The 24,558-nt window shown below is 40.9% G+C and overlaps 1 protein-coding gene across 1 annotated transcript in view; it reads left to right on the top strand.

Annotated features, from left to right (window-relative positions):
* The window catches only part of SCFD2 (sec1 family domain containing 2), a gene marked incomplete at its 5' end in the record, with an annotated part of 202,620 nt that overhangs the window by 81,625 nt on the left and 96,437 nt on the right, over positions 1 to 24,558 (top strand). The window contains one exon of the mRNA XM_009642330.2: positions 8,260 to 8,509. Coding sequence (XP_009640625.2) covers positions 8,260 to 8,509 — 250 coding nt within the window. The remainder of the gene's footprint in view (positions 1 to 8,259; positions 8,510 to 24,558) is intronic.

Raw genomic sequence — 24,558 nt, 5'->3', positions numbered from 1 at the left:
GCTTTGTAAACTGGCTCTTACCAGCTTTGTTTATTGTCCCTTAGTTCTTGTGCTGGGACAGAGAGTGAGCAATCAGTCCCTACCTGCCCTCTCTAATCCCCTCGTGATTTTTTAGACCCTTTATTCCCTCTGCGTCATCTGTTTTTCAAACCTGAAGGGTTATAGCTAGTGCTCTAAGTGGGGATTCATGTCCTTTTCTTAGTCAAGAGCATCTTTCAAATCTTCTTCAGTTACCTTCTCCCAGGATAGAATCCCCTCCTTCTGCAGGTATGGTCTGCACCATTGACTGATTGATTTGGTTGTACTATATTTTGCTTTGATTTATATACCCTTTTTACTTGTTTTCTGTCCCTGTGGATTGTTACCTTGGCTTTGTAGCTATTGAACACTTTCCCATTATTCTCCTCAAAGCCGATGTGAGTTTTAACCTCCTCCAATACCGTTATCCCTATGCCCATTTCTCAGTATTGAACCCCTACCACCTTCTGGCAGTTTTCCCAATATTCCAAGGCTTATGAAATCAAACAAACCAACTCAAAAAAAACCACACACAAGATCTTTCTCTGATACATGTTTTAGCTTGACTGTGCCCATACAGCTTTTTCATTCTTCTGACACCATCTTTGCCATGCTGATTCATGTTTTTTACCAAGCACGTCTGTAGAAGCCATCACAGCTAAAAGCTTTTGACTGAGTAGGTTGGAAGTACTCCCTTTTTAACTTGCTGATGAGTGAGTCTCTTATGTCAGACATGTGGTGATTTAAGTAAAATCGTCCTTATCCTTGCAGAGCTTTGTCTAATAAAATCCAGACTTATTAAATATCCTTTTTTCAGTATCCTGTTGCTGCTGAGCCCCTATGAACCCATTAAAATATCTTAACACAGCTGTACACTTAGATGGTTTCCAAAGCGAGAGAGAAAAACTGGACTGTATGATGTAATGATACATCGCCAGACAGCATAACTCACTGGGATGAGGTGATTTCTGTACTGTGGAAGATTAGATATCAGTGGGTTTATGAGAAGCTTTTGTGATGGCATTTAAATGTTCTCAGAATGTATGTTTAAGTCTTGCAGTTCTGACATAGTAACTGAATCTGCCTCTTGTAACACAAGAAACAAAAATAACTAAAGAAGTTGCAAGATGATTGAAAACGGGGAAATTGCTGCCAAACAATTGTGGTGCTCAGTAAAGACAGGAGAAGGGTGATAAGAGGAAATCTTAATTATGTTGTTCAAAACATAGTTTCTTTTTATGTCCTAAGGAAGTTAGGTTAAAGAAAAATATTGGAATATACTTCTTTGGCTATGGGATATAGCTGAAATCCAATTGCTTAGGTCATGATCATGGGCTAGGGAGTTATTGGCTGAAAGAACTGTCCTGGGCTTTGCTTTTGTTTTGTTTTTTGAAATGATAGGGCTTGAACAGCTTGTTTTAAATATTTTTGTTGTTATCACATATTAGCTGTTAAGTGTCAGTGGTGTGTTTTTGGAATTACTCAAGACACATGTTAAAAAAAAAAAATAGTCTCTGACCAGAAGAGCTTATAAATGTCATGCTTTTTAAAAGCTGTATGTTGTAAGTTAATTTTTCTTGCCTTTGACTCGTCACTGTGTTTCGCAGTAAGTGCTAACAACATGGATAGATATTCAGCAGATATAAATTGGCAAAGGACTGTTGATGTCTGTAGTGGTGACTGATAGACACCAATTAAGAATCTGGCCATATGACAGTGTATTGAAGAAGTCATCCAAAGAGCAGGTGATTATTTGCATAATTTTCTTTTATATCTCTTGGCAGCCTTAAACTGTAGTTCATGTAGGCTTCTAGCCAGTGCTGTTGCATAAGGAAGCAGTCCAGTCCTTGGCCTTCATGGCTAGTGTAGGTGTTTCTGTGACCAAGCAGTAAACCCGAGCAGAGAACCAGTCTAGGTAGATCGATTTGTTTTAAATGCACAGTCACAGGAACACTTCATCAGGCGCAGAAGGAAGAGGCTGCTGTAGTGGGCAGCAGCAGAAGGCAAGAATGAAGGCTGATTGGGAGAGCATGTACGTAGGATGAATGTGAATCTGTGTCTTTGACAGCATGAGCCAGGTTAAAAATAGCTTTTAAAAAGCTTACTAGTTTTATTTGCTTTTTATTTGTTTACGGTAGAATTTTAAGACTCTTTTCTACACGGGCTGCCTGGAAATTGCCCCTGCAGTTTTGAGAATATAGTTCCTGGGGCAATGGTCAAGAGTGGGTGATAAATGCAGAAAAGGGGACAGGAGATAGAGTTGGCTCTGTAGGGGTATTTCATTAAAGACAGAGGAGTCATTAAGAGTAATGAGAGAGGAGAGAGGTCCTCGATGCTTTTACTGTTTCCTGTGTCTCTCACTAGCAGTTTAGTTCTCATCTTTCTCTTCTGTTTTCTTTATACACGTATTCTTGGTGGATTTCTGTACCATATATCAGTAGACAGACGCTGCCATTAAAGAGAGGAAAACGCATGTCTTTGTATTGACAAGGGCAAGTCATAAACCTGACTTGGTTCCCAACAAAAGAGAATGTGTTCCTTCTCCTTATCTTTAATGACTTACACTTTTTTTACCAGAAGCAGAAGTGGCCATTTACTGCCAGCATCTCACACCTCCACTCTCAAGCTGCTGTGAGTTCGCTGGATGCTTCGTCTGCTTTCCCCTAAGGCTAAAGTTTGCTCCTTCCCCCTGCAAGGCAAAGCCTTGTCAGCCCTCCCCAGCTGGAAACGTAAGTTTGAGACTAAAACTTTTCTGGCATCCAAATTCAGTTCCTGCAAAAGGAAGTGTACAGATGGTGGAATTCAGTTATCAAAATTATTTCATCTGCTTCTTAAATAGCCTGCCTGCATAATTGGGTGCTACGTATGTTGGCACCGACAGATTGAGGGGTTTCCTAGTGGTGAGAGTGTAGTGCTTCGAAGACCTTCATTTTTTGCGTTGTGTTTTGGGTTGGTTATTCTTCAATCATACCATACAGACATTTAAAGAGAAGACAAAGAGAAGATACATTTTTATCAAAACCTACCTAAGTCAGGAATTGTAATGAATTTCTAGAGCTTCATATGGAAAACCATAATTTATATGGTAAGATCATACTTGTTTATTGTGTCAAATCGCTAGTCACCCATAGGCCATTTTATGAAAACAAAATTTATGAAACAATTGTTTTGCTGGGAGCAGGGAGGAGTACAGACATCTTCTCACCCATATGGAAATTATGTGCAATCAACCCCAAATCTCAGGTGGCCAAACAGTGTAAAACAGCGAGTAACAGAACTGCAGCATTTGATTTATGGGCAGCTGAGCACTGCAGGCAGCTATGACTCCTCCTTAGCTTGGCAGCATCTCTCATTTTTTGCTAAGATGATTACTGCTGCAGAGATCAGTTGCTGTCAAAGGATCTGAGCTGGTTTTGCGTACCCGTGAGGTCCTCCCTTGGTGCTGTCGTCACTTTTAGCAGCTGGAATATTCTGCCTTCATCTGGATAGTGGCGAAGCTAATATGCTATGTGGCAAAATCATGAAACGCAAAATGTCAAATCCAGGTAAAACATGACGAATCAGATAGGGCAACACTGGAAAGCTGCTTATCCCACAACTCATGAACCCTCTTCTTTTCCCACCTAAGTTATCAACCAAAGGAGCTTCTATTAAATAGGGCAGTCCAGGAGCATGGGGCAGCAAATAAACCAGGGGCTTGTGAGCTTCTGCTGATCCTTCTGCTGGTTTTACCTGCAGCTGGGTTTGGGGGTTGTTTTTTAGTTTTGTTTTTCCCCAGTAAAATTCCTCACTATTGTAAAGCTGTGTGGTTCTCTTTCTAAAAAGTTCGGTTAACTCATGCGACCTCTGAAGGAATTCAACATGTTTTGCTTCCTAAATGGAAAGCCGCTAGAATATTTACATCGTGAAGTAGTCTCTTAAGATTTACCTCCTCCTTCCTCCTGGATTTTAAAAGAAAATAAATTCCACTTGCTTGAAGTTGATTTTTGCTTTAATATTTTTAATGATGTATTGAGGACAGTGGGCTGGAAGCACAGGGATTAGAGTGCTTGGTTCTCTTCTCAGTTTTGTCAGGGACACGTGTTAATTCAAGTAAACTCTGACCCTCCTCTTCTCTTCCTCCCCAGCGCACTCTGTTTTCTATTGTGTAAAAGATGTCTAATGATACATGTGGCTTTAGATTCTTACAGGTTTATTTAATACTGAAAATAATGCCTTTCACAGAAATGCAAAACATTTTTTCTTGGGTTTATTACACTTCCTCTTTATTCCTGTATATCCTTTAAATCACATTTTAAATGTCACATTTTAAATGTCACTTTTGAAGCACAATATCATGTTCAGTGTTTAAAAACTGAAAAAATGATTTTTGTACTTTCTTCCCTATCCTACCATCTGCCAAAACTTGGGCCTTTTGCAAAAATCAGCAAATTGACATCAGTTCATTTACCCTTAGGGACAGTAAATTATTACACAGCTTAAGTTATAAAAATAAATAACTAAGGAGGGTGGAGGAAAGACATGGAAAACAATAAAAATCTATCACAAACTCTTCCTGGACTCTGAAGAATATATAATTATAGCCTTAAAATGTTCAAACAATGCAACTGAGCAGAAGGCGTTAGAGCTCAGGCCTTAGCTGGCTCTGCGTTAAGCAGCATTTATGTTTTTATACATCCCTTAGAAAGCTCAGAATTGACCTGTTTTTATTATTTTTATTGGCTCCCTTGATGATAGACAAATGGGGCTAACCTGAGGCCAACATAACCAGCAGGAAATTTGGGTCATGGGTAGTTACATTTTTAAAACTTGTGTTTTAGGGTCGTTCAATCAGGGTAATTGATTGATCGTTAGGCAGTGCAGGGAGCCCCTAAATCATCGGAGGTGGCCAGATAATGACAATCTGCCAGTGAGTTTTGTTTGAGGCAAATTTCCCAGCTCCCTGTGGAGCCATGCTCTACATTGAGGCTGCGAGTCCCTTTTTTTTTTCATGTACGCCCCGGTCCAACTGGCCTGTTAGGACAAAATAGCCTCTGAAACTTGGCAGTTGCATTTGAAGTCCTCTGTAGTGCCATTTCCCAAGAGATAAGGGGAAAACATTCCAGAGAAGTTCATACCCCAGAAAGACCCTACGTGCGTTCTGAAGTTAACGGTTTATTATAGCTCTTCAATTTTTTTTTTCTCTTTCATTTTTGCTTTGAAGATAAGAGGTGGCAATTGTTGCTCTAAATTGTTGAGTTTTAGCCCGCCCTTCAGTAAATCATCCTGAAAGCTTAGACCCATTTTTTTTTTATTATGTATGTTTGAAAGCTTGCCAGGGATGCTGTACACATGTACTACTATCCTGGAGCTACTATCGTCAAGAAGGAGCTGTTGACCCTACTCTTTTATACAACCATTTGCATCCTCAGTGCTCCACGTGTTTGGGTAATTTGTGCGTGTAAAACAGAGATTTTTCAAGAACTCATCTTTGATGTTGTAGGAGCATGCTACGAGATATTTGGAGATGGGGTGAAGTAGAGAGTTTGTGTGTTGGGAGGGGAGGGGGGAATAGATGATGTGCCAGTAGATGATAGATGATATTCAGTAATACGTGGCATAGGGCTTGCTTCTCCTTAAAAGTGAATTCAGATTAATATAGACTGAAGTTTTTCGTCTGTTCCTGAATAACTCCACATGTAGGTTAATCTTAAATTCTTAGATTTTTAGGAATGATTAAGCTTCTGTTTGTTGGGAGTGGCTTCCTCCCGGTAGCCGCATAGCTCTGAATTCCTTGAAGTTTGGTCTTTTTTCATTTTAGGATCTGGATGATCTGATATTTATCGTACTGGCGTATAGATGAGAATTTGTTTGTGTCACTTTTCAAGAAGAGAGCAGGTAATACTGAACTGAGGCAGGGCTCAGTTGAAATTTAGGAACCGACTGCCTTGTCTTGAGCTGCCAGCGTATGCCAGACCGGCGCCAAACACCGTAGACTTGCTTGCTGTGCATGTGATTTAACGCTCCCTGCCCAAACACACACAGGGTGCCAACCCCTCCCAGATTTCTAAATGTTCCTTTTTGGCTCCCAAATGCTTTTGACCACTGTAACTTTGTAATTTACTGCTTCGTGTCTACAGTCTGCACTTATCCTTAGGTTTAGCATGTGAGTAGTTAGAAAATTTTTCTCTAAGGTATGTATTCGAATAGGAACATAACATCTGACCACATTAAAGTCCTTGAAAGATGGGTCTGTGGCAAAACTGGTATGTCAGGAGTGGGGTGGGGCCCAAAGTCCGCAGAAGTGTTGTTTCCTGTAGGGCAGGCTGGAAAAAAGTTTCTTGAGAGCTTGAGTAACTTGTGCTTGCTTTATGAGCGCGATCTGTAGTGGATCGGTGTAGGTATATAAATTACAGTTCATGAGATGCTTGTTGGTGTTTCTGAGATTGCTGAAGAACAACTAAACAAAATACAACCAAACCCCTGAAGTGTTGTACGGATTTTACCAGGAGATGAAACTTAGAGTTTCTGTGTTCCTAAAGGTAGACTCTGAAATCCCTGCCCAGGTTTCAGAAAAAGCTACTCAGTTGTCAGAAGAGCTCAGGACTAAATGAATGCAATTAAAAGCAGCAATAAGCCTAATTGCATGATTTTGTTATTGTACAAAGCAGTATCTCTTCCTGGTTTGTTTGGTTTGTATTTTATTTACTTATTGTGAATCTATTTAAAGGTTATATTATTGGCTGTGATGCCTGTTTACCATGACTAGTCTGTTTGAAGTCACTGTAGTAACAACCAAGAATAAATGTTTGCAGACTTGACTCACCGGATTATAGGAGATGCAGCGTTTCACCCTGCACTAAGAACTGACCCATGGGATTTCCCAGGGAGCTGTTTGGCGATGACAGGGCAAGGGGCAGGGTACTGCGGGTGGCCTTGCAGGAGACCTCTTGGGCGGACCTGGCTGATCACTGCCGTCAGATGGGGAAGGCCGTGTGTCTCTCCTCCCACACCTCCCTCGCGCAGGAGCGGCGTGCTCCTCCTGCTTGCCTTGCGCCGGCCCCGCTTCTCACCTGATCCCTCCGCTGAGCTGCAGACTAACCCACAGCAGAAAACTCGCGTATGGAGATTCCATGTGCACGTGTGTGTGCACGCAGTGAGGGGGGCACTTTGCTGCTACGACTAAGTCACTCTGCTGTCCTGAGTGGCACAGACCCCCATGGTGGATCTAAAACCCCAGCCCCAGTGTTAAGGTGATGTGGATGTCAGCATGGCACTTCAGGGGATTCATGTCTGGAGTCTCCTTTTTACAACCACAGGAAAGCTGTACAGACACCTCTCCCAGAGAGATGAGAAGACAGAAGTGTGATTTCCACTACTGAGGACCTAGGGCACCCCAGCATATTCTCAGTTTCCCCCTCCTTTTCTCTGCCGGCCTTCCTCTCCTCATATACTCGTTATGATCATCTTTCAGCCTCACAGTCACGTAGTTCTCCCTGCATCCACACAGCCGTCACCTTACTCACCTTGCAGCATGGATGTGCTGTGGGAATGAGCCTGCCCTGCCTAGCAAAGAAGGCTTTTTCGGTGTGGAAGACCCCTGTTACATGGCTTGAGAAGCTGGCGAGTGCGCTGTGAAGGATGCCAGGCAGGTGATGGCTGCCTTGTACTTGCTCCTGTTGTACAGCTCCTCTAGGAAACCATGCCAGTCACTTAAGCCACACAATTCACAGGTGGTTCCCTCTGTTTCTAATTTTCTGGGTTTCTGACCTGAAAGCATAGGGTCAGGTTTGCAGATGTGCTGAGAGTTCGCAATAGCAATTGAAGTCAATGGGAGCTGGGCTTTGAACTCCCTGCTCAAGTACAAAATCAGGCCTGAGGAGGAAGACCAGAATTTAGAGGAAGTGTTTGACCTTGTGTTTTGTACCATTTTTACCCATACCTCAGAGACTGATGCTCCCGTCCTCTCATCTTACTGGTACATGGAGAAGATCTAATCATCAGGCTTTTCAAGTGCTAAGAGGCTGCTATCATGAGCGCCTAGGAAAAAACTTGTAGGAATCTAATAAATTCGCGATCTGAGCAGCAAATAAGTCACAGGATGATGTGCTGACAAATGAGAACGCAAATACTAAGCAATGTTTCATTAAATGAGCACTGCTGTTATGAGAAATAATAACTTGCAGATGCAAGCAGGAGTATGTCTGATGTCTGATAAGCACTATGGGGTCAGTCTGACATGATCTTCCTTCTGTTTTTCAGACTATTGGTGAGTCGGAAATGCCCAGTGTTTTGAACCAGTTATTGCCAATCATCAAGTCTTACAACGAGAGGACGAAAGATGATTATAGTTGTGAGGACTTCCTTGTCTTGCTGGTATACATGTATTCTGTGGTCGGAGAAATCAGAAGTGGAAAAGAGCTGGACGCAGCTGAAGAAGAGGTGAAAAAAGCCCTAGTCAAGGCCATTTGCGATGAGCCAGAGCCATCTCCTGTGTTGCTGAAAATAACAGGTAAGATTCTGCTTGTGTGGTGAGAAATTGGATGGCTGTGAACGCGGGAACTGGGAGAAGCATATAAAAGCGGCTTGACTCATCTGTGGTGCTGAGGGTAAGTGAGTAAGCACAAGGATTTCCTGTAGATTTGTTCCATCTCCCATGTTCATATATGCCAAATGCTGACAGGCTGTCCTTGAATAGTGCTGAGTCTGATGAAAGCTCTACAAGTTGTTCTTTTTGTTAAAGGTTGGCCAAGTTTGTGTGTTTTCATAAGGTAATCTTTTCCACAGTTTCTTTCATTGATCAGTGTAAAGTTGACCCTGGCAAGTCCAAATTAATCCTGGAAACATGTTCAGTGAACCACAGTTGCTTTGTGAATACGAGGAGCTGGCCTGTCTGGCATAAAAGGAGAAATGTGTCTAAAACCAACATTGAGCTTTTTGCTGAAACGACATGAACCTTAGCCTTTAAAAATAGCATGCTAAGCCTTTTTTTAGATGAGAACTTGTAGATTAGAAAAGCCCTAACCTCTTGCTGCCAGTGTCACATTTTAGAAAAAAAAAATTGTTAAAAAATATTCATTAAAATAAATGAACTATGGCTCGAGGGTGGTGTATATGAATGGCAGGAGGGATCTTGCTTCCTGCTGTCACTTTTCTCAATATTTACTAGTAGAGAGAGCAGGTTACTGACCAGGTCACCTTTGAGGTAGGGAGCATATGGACGTAAATCAAAATGTTGTGAGGAGCTGACAATTGAAAGCCTTTACCAAGAATGGGCCTAAGTGGGGAGACTCAAGGGCAATGGAGTAATTCTGCTGTTGGTTATTCTTCCCCATGGATGGTTCTTCTTCAAAATACCCGTGTGTTCTGACTGGTCTGCTGTTGCTTTGAGTGTAAAATAGTTTAATGGTTAAGAGACTCTTACTGTAGAGATAGGCATGTTCGGTCATATTTGCACTGTGCTGTTAATTTAATATTCCTGGCCATGGTGCCTGCAGTGTTCCAGGCTTCTTGTAGACTTTTGCTCTCCTGTTTTTCAATATGTGCTGCACATCTTGTCCACTGTATGGTGCTTCCCTCACAACTACAGTGGTGTCTTCTACTGGATATGGTGCAGTTATTTCTAAACCTCTGTTTTCATATTTTCATATTATGATCAACAGTGATTTGGATCATGGTTTTATGAGTTTCCCTTTGTTGTGCCTAATGTAAGTACAGGAAGATATGAAGTCTCTAAAACTTCAGTTGAGCACCAAAGAGAAGCTGCATTCCTGTGTACATAGATGCTTCCCTTGTTGCTCTCTATGCTTGCAGGTTATGTAGTTGCAAGTGCAGATGGAGATCAAAATAGACATTGTGCTTGTCTTATGTTCCATAACCTGTCAATAATTCCATATTTTTTACGGATATACTTTATCCGTGATTTCCACTGTGCATGTTTCCTGAGTAAAAGTGAATATCTGTGTGTTTGCTTTCAACTTCTGGGCAGATGAACAGGTGAACGAATATTTCAGTACAAAGATTCTTTGGTTTATGAAATAAAATTACCTCTGTCTTTTTACATAGCAGGTGGACTATTAAAAGCGTGGTGGGTGTCTGAAGTACTGCATTCATTTCCTTAGGCATAAGTATTCACTCTGTTATGTGGGGCATCTGACTATGGAAAAGAGAAAGCCCTGACACTGTGCAAGCACTGTTCAGCACCAGCCAAAGCATTCATGTGTTATCAACGCAAGTTTAGCCACAAATCCAAAACATGGCACCGTACAAGCTGCTGTGAAGAAAGTTAACTCCATCCCAGCCAACCCAGTACAGGTAGTTTTAGACCAAGCACGTCATTATTACATTATGCAGATTATTGTATAACATGAAGCCGGAGTCCTTGCATCCTTCTATTTCTGTACCTGTGTGTTTAGCACAACCATGTTTGTGCTTTCTCCACAAGTGTGTGATAGTATTTCCCCTTGCTTGCATACTTTTTTGGTTCATCAGCATTCTCTGTTTTCACATCATATTTAGAATGATAATTCTTTTGACTTATTCATGAAAGGGGAAAAAAAAAACCCTTAAGACTTATTGTCATGACCAAAAGTAAGAATTGTATTGGGAGGAAAGTATAAACTAGAATTTCTAGGAATGCCCCTTAAGGCAATTTTCAAACCTTTATTCATCCAACAGATTGCTTTCTCAGCACTAGTGGAATTTGTTGAATTTGTAATTTGCTATATTTGCGGTACAGTTGAATTGGGAAGACTGAGAAAACATGAGCAGCCTTAGACCTGCTCCTCCTTGACCTGTATTTTGCCGGGCCTGTGTTCTACATCCTGCTTCCCCCTGAATCTTGAGTACCTTGCTCTCTGCTTGAGAGGCAAAGCAAGGCAAAACGGTACGAGTACCCGCAAGCTTCTGTCAGAGGCACAGCAGGAGGACTTTCTTTGTAGCAGGGCTGAAAGCCGGGGAATAGATGGCAGTGCTGGTTTCCCCTTTTGGTACAATAGCAAATATAATGCTAAGACATCTTCTGCTTCCAGCAGAACATGCTATGAACTACAGACCGCTGTTCCTTTTAGCATGTAGAGGTTGGCCTGTTTTTAAAGAGGTCAGCCCAGCTCTGCCAGTTAGCAAGAGCCACGGGTCTGGACAGGTTGTGGTTCAGACCTACAGCGTTCTGCCCTCATTTTACTCTAAGTCAGAAACAAGAGCAAACCTTTTCTGCTCTTAAATGGCCACAGAAGTTAATTAGGCTAAAATAAATTTCAGCAATTCTTGGGATCTCTCATTCATGATCAGAAGAAAGCAAAATGTTCGTGGTCTTTTGAGTTTTCCATCAAGGTAAATGATAGGAAGAACGTTAAATTGGACATGTCAGGAGAGAAAAGAAAGCCAGTTACTGGGTAGATTCAAGACTCTGCTTTCTGGCTCACTCCTCACCTCCAGGTTCCCATTTGGGGCCCCAGTTCCTGAATACTCAATATCCATTCTGCAGTAGGTCTGCTCTTACTAAGGAGCTTAACCTGCAGAGCTGCAGGTTTAAGTTTCAAACCTTGCTAGCAATGAATGATTGGACAGTTTTGGTTATAGCAACAGATAGCAAAATTCATAGTTGCCTTTAAAAAGTCATACAGAGGTAATACTGTGTAAGCTGCAAAGCCAAGCACTTCAAAGTTGAGAAATGCCAGTAACTCAGTTTCCCATGCAATCATCATTTGACTCCTGTGTGCTTTGTAGCACAGGCTTCAATTTCATGATTATAGAGTATATTTTCTATGAGGCATGGCTGCATTCAGTGTACGGACTGAACACCACAGAGAACCAGAAAAATATAGCTTCAGTTATTCTTACACATGATGAATAAGTACTAATACAGTAAGTGAGATTTTCTATATGATATTCAGCAAGTAACTTTCTCTGGGTCTCAGTTTGCAGCTCATGAAGTGGACTGGCACTCTCAGCTTTGTGTGACTCATTTTGGGATTTGAAGAAGAAAAGCATTAAATTACATTTTCAGGTATTAGTGATTACATTTCTTTGAACAAAGAGGACTTTGTGCTCTGCTTCCCGATACACCTGGTGCTTGACGTTTGGGGTTTAGTTTGGACCCAACACTGTACTAAGGCTGTTTGCTTGATTCAAGCCGAAATTAAAAGCCATATCTCAGCTGTGGCTCTGAACTGCTGCCTAAGCCTTTTCACAGAATCACAGAATCACAGAATCACAGAATCACAGAATCACAGAATCACAGAATCACAGAATCACAGAATCACAGAATCACAGAATCACAGAATCACAGAATCACAGAATCACAGAATCACAGAATCACAGAATCACAGAATCACAGAATCACAGAATCGTAAGGGTTGGAAGGGACCTCAGGAGATCATCTAGTCCAACCCCCCTGCTAAAGCAGGCTCACCTAGAGCATGCTACACAGGACTTCATCCAGGCGGGCTTTGAATTTTCTCTGCAAAGCATGGAAGGTGTGCAATCTTGACAGTTACACATTTTTGTTGGTTTTATTTGTTGTTCCCATGAAGTCACTTGAGAAATAAAATGCAAAACCCTTGTAAAAATTTAGAAAACTTGACTCTTGAGTCAAGTCATCCATCAAAGTAATAGCCGGGTTTATATGAGGTATCTTTTATTCCTATTAAACTTGTTAAATGTAAACTTACTTATGCTTGCCTGAGTTTGTGCCTATAGGGAATCTCCAGTGGTGTGACAGCCTCGCAGAACAAGTGCAAACCTCCCCCAAAGGATGCAGCTCGTCAGTGCACAGGGGGTGTTGATGCTATTTCTGGGGTTTGGTGTTACCTAGTGAAAACTGGATTAATATTTGCAGTAGTGGAAAAGAAAGTGATTCTCAGAGATGTTAGGCTGTCCATCCAGTTGGCCACACTGGATTTCCCTGATGTAGCCTAGATGATTACAGCCCTCTGCAGAATACGTTAGGATGCAGCACTTGCGTAAGCTTATATTGTGAAAGAAGCGTAAGCGCTCACAATTTCCTGGCTGTTGAGTGTTAGGCTTCTCAACCTTATTGTTGCCTGAACATATGTTTTCCAAAATATTTGTACAATAACATTCTGCATTTGTGCAACACCTTGTTCATTGAAGCACTAAAAGTATTCTGAAACTGTTAATTAGAATGAAAATGCAACACGTTAATCACCCGATGAGATTTAAGAAATACAATACATTTTTTTTGTGTATTAGTGGTGTTGTGTTTGATGGAACTGTTAAATAATACGAGTTGTGGTAGACTATCTTAATGCCTTGGGTAATAAAACTGAATGTAACAGTTCCAAGATTTCTCCTGGGTGTAATTTACCGCAGACATATGTTCTTCATCACTGTTTCCAGCAGAATGTTACAAATTGGAGGGGAAACAGAATAGACCAAAACATAATGGAAAATGATGCTTTTCAACAGAATGCTGGTTTGGGGGCATTTGGGGGTGGATGTCTTTTTGGCAGCTGTTTTAAAAAAAAAAATCTGTAAAAGATCATATTTATTTTATCATCTTATCTGTTCATCTAGTTTTCAAATGTCCATGTAGAGCTGTGTACAGCTACAAACGTATGCAAAAGTAATGCTAATAGAGCCGCAAAGCAATTAAAAATCTTATTTTTTCAGCTGCACCAGTCTCTCTTTTTCATCTGCAAATCTCTGCGGGAGCTTTGCGGCGCAGACCTGCTGGGGTGGTGTGCTCCAGAGGCCAGCCGGGCTGCTGGGCAGCCTGCTGTGCTGCCCACGTGCAGGAACGCTCAGCTGGTAGGGCTGTAGGTCCCCTCTCAAGCATAGGTGTAGCAGGAACCCTCTTGTGCTGGGAACTATTTATCAGCCTCTAAAATATGAAATTTTTAATCATAAAGTGGGTTTCTGTACTTTTTCCTTGCTTTTTTCTAAATTCTACGTGTTGAAGTGTAGGCATTGCTGTACTGGGTTAGACGCTCGGTGTTTTGGCTGCTTCTGCTTCTGCTTGTCCTCAGCACATGATTCTGGGGGGAGACGTTACACATTAATGAGGTTACACATGAATGAAGGTATCATTACCTTACTGCTAGCATGGCCTAAGTATCATGAATCAACCCCAGTTTTGGAATAAGCATTTCCATTCCTAGACAGGGGACAGCCAGTTCCTTCAGAGGGCAGACACACTCACTCATATTTGTCTGTGGTCTTGGCTTCACTGCTGGTTTGGAGCGATGATTTCCCAAACCTGGTTATATTATGGGTAGGTAGGTATGAAATGAGGTCCTTGGCTGAGGTTATAATGTAGGCCCTTTAGATTGGATTGAGTGTAACACCCATCTTGCGTAGGAGAGGGCTTCCCCAGCTTCACGGCGGAGATATAGCTCAGCTATCTGCCAGTGATTTCTTTCCCCCCCACACACACTCATGCAGTTCAGGAAAATATTGTGAAACTACCATTGTTTAAAACCGTAAAATCCAAGAGTAGATTCTGAGTGATTTTAAGTTTTCCATGCTCTCATCAAGAATATTTGCTATAAAGTTTCTGCTGGTTCAGTGAAAACTACAATTGTTTAAAACCATAAAATCCAAGAGTAGATTCTGAGTGATTTTAAGTTTTCCATGCTCTCATCAAGAATATTTGCTATAAAGTTTCTGCTGGTTCAGTGAAAGGCTAGCGCTATCCCTCCCTTGTATAACAGCTTATTTCCAAGTAATCCATGAGTTTCACAACAGAACTGATGAAAAAAAAAGTCATGACTTGAAGAAAACATTTGCATTTTTTACATTTTATTTTGCTATTTATTGAGAGCTTAATCCTTGCTAAAAAGAGATTTTTTTCACATGTTCTTAAAATGGAAACACATTATTAATGTAGATAAATTAGAGAAGCATTAATCTGGTATTTCTGTGTAGTGTAGGTATTTATGCTGAAAACTGTAACTGGCTATGTTTATCCAAAATAAAATAAAGCTGCAACCAAATTGTTTCTTGCTATCGTTTAGAGAAATAATAGAAAAATAAAAATTAAATATTGTCTCTTCTGAGTTTTCAAAGATTGCATAATTCAAGAAATTCAAAGTTCTGTTCATTATTTTGAATATTCAGAGAAGTCTTAACAAGCTGTGCTGCCTTCAGGGCCTTCTCAAGAGCTTCCATTTGCCCATTCGTGCTTCAGGAGCTCTGCATTTGCATCGTCTGCACAAAAAATAAGAGCAATGTGTTAGCAATGCTGGGTCCTGCAGGTCTGGGGTATGGGACTCAGGTTTAAGGATAGCTCCTTGATTCCAGGCATCTGTGGGAGTCTGGCTGCCTGTAGGTTTAGTAGATATGGATCAGCTCCCCACCAGAGCGAAGGTTTATAAACTAAACTGTTTATGTTAAAAGTTCATGGAGTGGGTTAAGGAGGGTGGGGGAATACCTCAACAAATCAAATAGCTAAACATTTTGAATGTCCAGACAGGCTGCTCTCTGAAATACTGATTAGCTGCTTCTAGTCCCTGACGCTGAAGTGTCATTTTCATGCCTAATGTTAGCAGGACAGCTTTGCGCTCTGGTTTGAGTTGCAAGACCTCTTCCCACCATGTTGGGCTGTTTGTGCATGGCTAGAGGCTGTGCTGTTTGGGGAATCTGCTCAGAACTGTAGCCTGCAAGTCAAAAACGCTGCTCTGTAATGAAGGCAAACGCCAGAAATGCCACTGCATATGGTCTGTGTAGAGCTAAATCTGCTGTGATTTAGAGAGGTGCTGTAAATGCTGGTGTGGTGTGGCTGTGCAAGCTTCAGGACGGCTGCCATCGTCATGGATGCATTACAAGGAAGACAAGCTTTCTCTTAGGATGGTTCCACTCAAATGATAAAAATGAAGCCATCTCAGATTATGGCAAAGTTTCTTTCTCTTTCTCCCATGCTCCCTGTGTCTCCCTCAGTACTGAGGAGACAGTCCTTGCCCTGCAGAGCCCTCCTGGGCTGGCGTGCAGATAAGGCGCAGTTGGAAGGAGTTTTCCCTTTTGGGTCGGATGACAAAATGTAGTCTCTGCTGATAGAGCTAAATTGCTCATCCTGCCACAGCCCAGACATTATTACTGCAGCCAGATGAAACCCAGACCGTTTTCTCCCCAGTTCTGAAATGGGAGTTTGATGCTCAGGAGACTTTTTTTTTCCTGTTGCCCCAGCTGATTTTATAGACCCCTAAAATACCCCTCTCTCTGGCTGGCAGAGGCTGTGTGTATGATGACCTCCTGGTATCTGTCTTATTTTCTTGATGAGTTTTGAACACGATCCAGTGGAAAGTATTTGTGGTCCAGCAGTCCCCGAGGATGATGGATCTGACGTTCACCCTCCCAGGAGCACTGGGAAGACATGAGCAGAGCTGCTGGTGCCTGGCTGGATGAGAGGGGCTGCGTGGGGAGCTCCTGCAGTTTAGTTAACCCTGAGATGCTGCCAGTGCTGCAACACTTCAGTCCTTTGCTTCGTGGTAACAGAACTATTGCGGAAAAAAGATCACTTTACACCTCCCAGGATATTAATCTGATTTACACAAGGGTCACAAGAAGATTGTTGTGACCCCTCTGCAAAAATGGGGAGAAATGGGGTATGTACCAATGACCTACTCTGCTTTAGCCACTGACTCTGCAGGCACAGAGAATGTGTCCTAATTTTTGTCAGCTCTGCTTAGGACCCTTGAGCTCTCCAAGACCTCAGTACCCCTCCACTGTGACCTTTCTAAAGACTTCCCATTTCTGTTCAAAATTCGTGGTTTGCAAATGGGAGATGAGGGAGCCACACCAGCAGTTGCTGACTTCAGGCTTTGTATCGCTCCCTGGGTGGATTCCTGGGCTATTTCTCAGCTGGAAAACACAGAGGGTTTTCTGGTGAACTGTTTGGGAGACAAATTGTTTGTACTAGCAACCTGGATTAATTTATATTTAAATTTGTGTATGTATATTTTTTGCATGTCTTAAAAAATCAGGCATATCTTCAAAATCGGTATTGAGCTATGGTACTAGAGGTGAGAAAATCAGGCCGCTTTGTACATATGCAGGGATATTTTATTTGGATTTCATGATGTACATTAAAATGTATGGTAGAGGACAATCCCAGTGGAAACCCAGTGGTGGTGGTATTAATTTTTTTTAAGCTTTCATATGTTGTCTGTTTATTTTGTCTTCAGCACCTGGTCTCAGTTGGCTCCAAACTGGATAGTAATTTTCATTGAAGTGTTTATAAAATGAAGTCTTTTTTTTTTTTCTTTTTTAACATGAGACATATGCCTGCAGCTCTGCAGGCCGCTGTCTCATTGCCAACTTAGCAGGACAGCCAACTGCAACAGGAAACTGATATGGTGCAATTTTCATTCAGGATTTGTATTCTTTTTCAGCAAGCAAATTCAATAGCATTTAGAAAATGCTCCTAACGTCAAATACCTCTTTGCTTTAAGCATAAAATGAAAACAGAAGCTGCTTTAGAATTAGGCAACTTTTTAAAAGGTACTTGTATATGTATGTGGCAAGGCTAAATCCTTTTTTTCTTCTTTCCATTCGAGTCACTTCCTTGCAAAACCTTAAAGTTTTGGCGTATTGTAAAATTACGAGTACATTCTTGCTGTTTTGCAGAGCACACCCACCCTGGCAAACTAAAAATGGTGAGGCATTAAATAACTGTCAAATTAAGAGAAAAAAACAAAAGAAAATAGAACTTGTTAGTAGTCACCACCCCTATGACAGAAATCTACTGAGACTTTGGGGTTGGTTTTTTTTTTGCACACAGCCACAACTGTTAAGGTGCTTGCTGTAGATTGCAAAATTTTGCTTTGTTACATTTGAGTGCCTTCTTGAGTTTCTAAGTATGCTATTATAATTATTCCCAATTAGGTATCTGTTTTAAATACCATGCTGTGTGCTGGATCTGAGGGCAAAAGGGCAGATGTCATTGCCTCCGCCAAGGCGAGGAGGAATAATTGTCAGCTTTAGATATTTCTAGTTTTTTTCTTCAGCTCACTGGTGCTTACCATGAGATTCTATCAGGGGTGAATTCTGTCCCTTGAATTTTGGGCAGTCAACCTATTTCAGTCTAGCAATCTCCATGTATTTTAATGATAATGCAGTACGTTGAAATCCAGTATTTCAAGAAGCACTTGAGCCCAGCTGTAAAATGGAGTCATAAGGCTATGCCTTATTGCAGTGTTAAACCAAAAAAAAAAATCTCTTGAATAATTGATTATAACCCATCTTTTATTTTGCAGAACCTTTGTTGTGTTGGTCATCTCAACATCTCAACAGCAGAACCAGGAATATAAAAATCACACTGGAAAGAATTTCTATAATTTAATAAATAGCTCAGCTTTTGTTGGTTGTGGCTTAAACATACATCAGTTGTCCCTGCACCTCACTAGTCAGCATGCCCTAATTTTCCCCTCTTCATCCCAAGCTTTGGAGACTCGGGTTTTGGCTCTGGGGGTCTTCTTGTTCAATCATTCATTATAGTCAAGATAATTTGCTTTCACATATATTACACTTTAAGGGTCAGGTTCTGCTTCTGTATAAATCCGTGTGAAAATGTACAGTGCTCTTCCTCCTTGTAACAGTCCTGAGATCAAGCTTAAGGGATGGATCAAACTGTCATGATGTGGTCCATGGATCAATTCTGATGTAAGGGGATAAGCAGGTTTAAGTATTTTCATTGATCTGTCAACCTTGCTAATACAACTTTTTATTAATATAACAATTTAAATACCTTCCTTAGAATTGTTGTTAGTGCTACAACTGTTTTGTTTTCAATAACATCTAAATATTGTCACGTACTACAGAAGTTCAAAAGCGCTACCTTATTTAAATGAACACTTTCTCACAAATCCCTTCATGTGTACACAAGCCCTTACTATAAACCTAAGAGGCAGATCTTTCATGGTCTTAAATTTTAAATCAACATGGAGAAGGTGCTCTCATAGTCCCTTTCTCCCTATTTGTTCTTGTTTAGTTTTAAATTTTATAGTTGAGTTAATGTCACCTCTGGTGGTTAAAGTTCAGGTCAAGTTACATTTTGCTGTGACCCTCCTGCTCTCTTTTGCAGACACTGGGACTGTGGGCTGTCAAGACAGGAAAGTTCACAGATCATAGCCTAAGGATTATTTTTTTTCCCTTCTCTTTCTTGGATATCCTTTCGTCAAGCAAGGAGAGTAATGTTTGTAAGATTGGGTTGAGGGAGTTCAGTTCACTGAGAGTTTTGTGTAAATAACAGTGATGCTTGTGCCCTACACAATTTTAGAAACCATTATGCATCGCTGAGGCTGGTTTAGAACCAGATGTCTGATTCTCTTTTCCTTTCCCACTTTATTCATTAAAATAAACATTATTGTGGAAATACTTGCCTGATGAGAGGTGGCAACAGCCAGTCATAGTCAATTAGACACATTTATTTAATGAAAAACAATACAAATATGTATTGGACTTGCGTGGATTTGTGTTAATGTGAGGAATGTGTGGCTACAATGTGTGAATGTTCCTGGATTAGTCAAATCTCCTTCTTCAGGCTTTTGTTTCTGGTACTGTCTGTGCATATTTGTTTTACAAATCTGGTACACCCTGTGTATTGATGTAGCCCCTAGACTTAAAAAAAAATAGAGGGAGAGAGAGGTAGATTTAGAGTTATAAAACAGCCTCAGGGGATTGCTTATAGCCACGGAGAAGTGCTGCTGCCTGTTCACCAAGCAGAGCTACCCAGATGACAACTTCTTTCCCAGGCTGTTACTGAACATCAGCAAGTATATGCCCAGGAGGCTCCCTGGAGCTATGCCCCAATCCCCATGGGAATTCTGCCTTTCTTCCTTATGCTCTCTTAAAATGTTAAGCATTGGAGAATATATAGACATGGCAGAGGCTTATGTTAGCTTAAAGAAGATTTATTAGAATGGAGGCTGTAAATGAAAACCCTAATAAAATAAAAATTTGGAAAGAGCCTTGCTTCCTGTAGCCTTGCCTAATAGCAGATGAGAATTAGGAGTCCGAGAAAGAGAATTTAATTCTTCAGTTTCTTCATCATCTTTTCTCTTCTGCGCCTTTCTGCCATCTTCTCCATACTCTGCTCACATTCGTGCAAATGCTGTGCGCTAAATGAGGAAGAAATGGCAGAAGAAATAGTAGGGGCTAATCGATTGCATCTGTAGCTTAATGTTGTTCATGCTGGGGACACCGTAATTCTGGCATTTGTTAACTTTTGAGTGCTTGCCTTCGCAAACTCACTGTTGTTCCTTTGATGGCTTTCAACATAATTTCCCAAGTAAGCAAACAAAACACTTAAAAGCTGAAACAACATTTTGACTGTAGAGAACGATACTTATTTTACTGGCAAGTTCAAATAATTTGGCTGCACATCATAGCTGTCTGCTGCTTGCACTAGTGAAGTGACCAGTGCAATAGCAGGTTGTCTTCCAAAGGGACCAAATGTTTGCCAGCGGATAAACGTACCACTCAGGCTTTGCAGGTATTTGACAGCAATAAAGTACTGAGGTTTATGAATAATTGATTCGAGCTTTTCTGCCTATATTCCTGTTGGCTTCTTTTGTCCCTTCATGCCACAGCTTTTTTCCCCAACCATCCATGTTGTATTCCTCCCTATTCATCTATTTTTACTTCTGCTCCCACTTCCCGCCTGCTGCCCTGGTTCTTCCCTCTGCTTCTCCATCACCTACAAGGATTCAATCCTCCCTTAGCTCCTTGCTATGCTGCTTTTTTTTGTCCACCTCCTCTTAAAGTCTTCCTTTGGTCTCCCTAGGCCCCCACCTGTAGGCTGTCTCACACCTCTGCTGCATTCATGTAGGTGGAGGATCTTCCTACCCTTCGTTATTCCTAATTTCAGGTCATGCATTTATGGTGGGGAGACTTCAGTGGCCAGCTGTTGTATTCCCAGGTGAAAATGCCATGTTCTTTTTCTCCCACTCATAGATCTCCTCTGTTCCCCAGAACATGCTACTGTATGACAGGTAAAGCCACAACTGGTTACCAAATTCATTTTTAAAAAGGAAAAAATAAAAATAAAATTAAACAAAGGCTTTACACTTATTTTTTTTATAGCTCGCTAAAACCCCTCTGTTCCTACATTACTCCCCCAAAAAACTCACTTGTACCAATCAGGGATGGAAGTGGAGTACGCCGGGTTTGTTCCCACCACCCTACTCTAACCCAGGTTTAAAATAGGAACCTTGTGTGTCTGTATTTTTATGGCCAACAAAAAGAGGTTTTTCAAGGGCACAATTCATCTTGTTTAGTTGGGTGCCTTGAATCATCCTTATGAAGTACCTCTCCCTCCATTCCCGAGGGAGAGGTGTGGGAACCATCCTTCACGTCGGTTATGTACCTACGGAGCAGGCTTACCTGCCTGGCTGGTGACGTGCCTGCAAGGAGCCTCAGCGGGATGGTGACAGTCAGTGCCCAAGCTGCTCCTGGGGGCTTCATCAGTAAAGGTCAGGTTGCAAAGGTTGGATGTTGCTTTATTTCTGTTCATAATTATTCATTTGTGCCTTTCTATTTGCTTCACATTCTGCAAACCCCTTGTTTCTTCAGAAATAGTCCGATATTGAAAGTTCATCTCCTTGCACTGGTGCTGTCCTTGTCTGAAGGTCTGGATATTTTACTTCAAGTTCATGGACCCTAAATTACATTCGTGGGTGGTTCCTTCTCAGTTCTTGTGTCTTAGACAGCATTTCCCTGTGCAGAAAATACAAGTTTATCTGGCATATATTTTGAGAAACGAGAATATGTATAAGTGATAATGTATACTAATTTACAGCCGGTTTTATGAGACAAGAAATTACAATCTTTGTTATTTTTGCTTCCATTTTCCATGCCCGTTTACCATCTGCTTCTCGAGCAATGCAGTGTTTCTGGCAGATAGGTAGGAACTGGGAGAGCATCGTGCCTTTTATTTTGCAGTAAGTGGGGGTTTCTGCACTTTACAATGCACATCTCCCTTCTTTAACTCCCTCAATGGCCCTGGGTTTGAGGCGCCGTCTTGTGTGTTGCCTGTGCAAATAACTTCCAAGTTTCTTCCAGTCTCTTACTTGTATTAGTAGACGGAGCGGTTTGGTTTGTTTTTCCTTGTAGCAGCTGTGATTGTTGGATTTAACATCTATTTGATTCCAGTATGTTTGCTAGTATCTCTTTCCTGGTTTCGAGGAGATAAACTGGGATGAGTCATAGAGCACTTATTCCCAGAGATAGCTTCAGCAATTGAAAAGGGACCGTGAATACTTCAGGCAAAAGTACTAGATATTAGGCATAGATGGCATGAAGGTCACTGGTTTTTGTTATGTTTTCCCCCTCCCTAAGTAGATGAAGTTCTCTTCAAACAGACTGCAGGAATACCAATTAGTGTGCTTCATTCTGAAATGTAATCAAATTTAAAATGTAAAAAATCCCTTTCGGCTACACTATAATCGGGGCCACTAATTATGAAAGGCATATGTTCCCCTCCGTCTTTCTTCCCTCCACCCATGTAGATAATTGTCCTTCTCAAATGATTTCTTCTTTGTAAAAATCTTTGTGACGTTCTACTCCTGGTTTGCTCAAAGCAATGCTGTTATCTGGTGCATTAGGTTTGTGTTGTTGGATTCTTGCGGGATAATATACAATAGAGTTACACTGATTACTTGCTATTTCATGTGTCATCTGTGTTTTGGAATATCTCAAAGCTTGTCAGTCTTCCGCTGGGGATTACATCATTTTGGGGGTCTCAACCGTTCTGAAACAAAAGCATACTTCAGTGGTAAAATATGTATGCCCGGACAGCTGGCAGTCTTTCAAGGCTCGAAACTTGACACAGAGTTAATCTCAGAGAAATGTATTTTCTCCTATTCATAGTAACTAAACAATTATTTGCATGCTTTTTTTTTCTCCTCCTTTTTTTCTTTTCCTTTCTTAATGTAGGTTTTTCTTTACAGATGGTAATTACTGACGTAAAATGCTTTTCTTTGTTATTTTCCCAGCCGCTGCAGGATTTATTCTGGGGTAGTGATTTTGGTTTCTGCATGGTCCTTGAATGTTTTGGCAGTGGTCAATTCAAATTAGTAATTGTTTCTGTAGTGGCAAGCCTGATCTTGTTTGAAACATGCAAGCCTCTGTTATTAGCTTGCCTTTTTTTCAGGGGCAGATCTCTGGGGAGAAAGTTACCTGTACCTGCTAAGCTGCCTGTCCTGTATTGAATTACAGCGACAAGTTGGTATCACAGACTGTACCGCCCCATCACATAAGCACTATTTACGTTGCAAAGGCTTCCTAAGGGATGAAGTGAAACGTAACGTTGCACTAGGATGAATTTCATCCCAATATCCAACATAGAAAAGAATAAAACCAAATGTCTTCACAGTTGCTATGAGAAGATGCTAGAAAAAACAGCAATGCAAAATTGGACCAAGAATTTGCCGTGTACATACTTAATCTAGATTTTCATGCTATTCCTACTGCTTTGTTAGGCTTAAATAATATATGCTACATTTAATTTGTTCTGACAAAAACCTGCCTACCAGACTGCAAACTCCCAGCTTTTATTTAGGCAGCCCACTTCCAGGCTCATGCCATGGTGAGCCCGGTGTCAGTACCAGCTTCTGCAGTCGGGCTCACCCATAGATGGCCAAAGACTGCTTTGGGAGCTGCTGCATTCAAACGTGTACACCGCCTGAATCTCTCTTGCAGGCCCACCAGGTAAGATGTAGCTGAAATGCAAACACCTGCAGAATATTCTCAACTTCAACAGAGTATCTATTTTATTCTCCTAAAATATTTCATCAAATATTTTTATCATATCTCCCTAATGTTAAAAATTTTGCTTTTCCATTTGAAAGAGGATTTAGGCACAGAGTTTGAGTTACTAATGTGAGCTAATAATAACGAATAAAAAATGTAAATAAATAATATTCATTTATTTTAATTTGGCATATAGTACCAATAAATAAATTACTTTCGTTGGGGATATATGTGTGGCTCTATTTCTATATTTGATTAACAAGAAAACTTGTGTGAGTTAATAGCTTGCAGAAGGTAAGGTTTCCTCTTGATTTTTTGGTAGATTTTTCTTTAATCTGCAAAGATTTCATGTTAAAAGAGCTATGGAAGTGGGGAATTTATGCTTTTGTTTCATATACGATGCAGACATCACTGGTGTGACAGATGAGTTCTTTTCTATATGTAGAAAAGCATTTAAATAAGTGGAAAGCGAATATGAAAAAGTTCTGGGATTTTTTTTTAGACTGGACCTTTCCCCTTAAAAAGCTTTCTATCTCCTTTTAATTTACCACAGATTAAGGAAATCTATGTTCCCCTTAATTTTAGTGGAATTTAATTTTAATTACTTTTTTTTTACTTGTGTGCAAGAACTTGCCAATATAAAGAGATTAGATGGCATGGCCTTCATTCATTCTTTTCAAGGCACACCACTGCCAAAAGAGCACTTTGTAAGCAATTGAGCGGAATTGCGCAAGCTCTTATTGCTGTTGTTTAAATCTACAGCAAATCTGTTTTCCCATTGGTTTGCATGCAAGTCATGCAGTCAAGTATGTAAGTATGCAGGTCGTGCAAATTCCAAGTTTATTGAAGGGTCAG

This window comes from Egretta garzetta, unplaced genomic scaffold (genome assembly GCF_000687185.1).
Source record: "Egretta garzetta isolate BGI_Z169 unplaced genomic scaffold, ASM68718v1 scaffold557, whole genome shotgun sequence".
Classification (NCBI taxonomy): Eukaryota; Metazoa; Chordata; class Aves; order Pelecaniformes; family Ardeidae; genus Egretta; species Egretta garzetta.
This window is presented reverse-complemented; position numbering and strand designations above follow the sequence as displayed.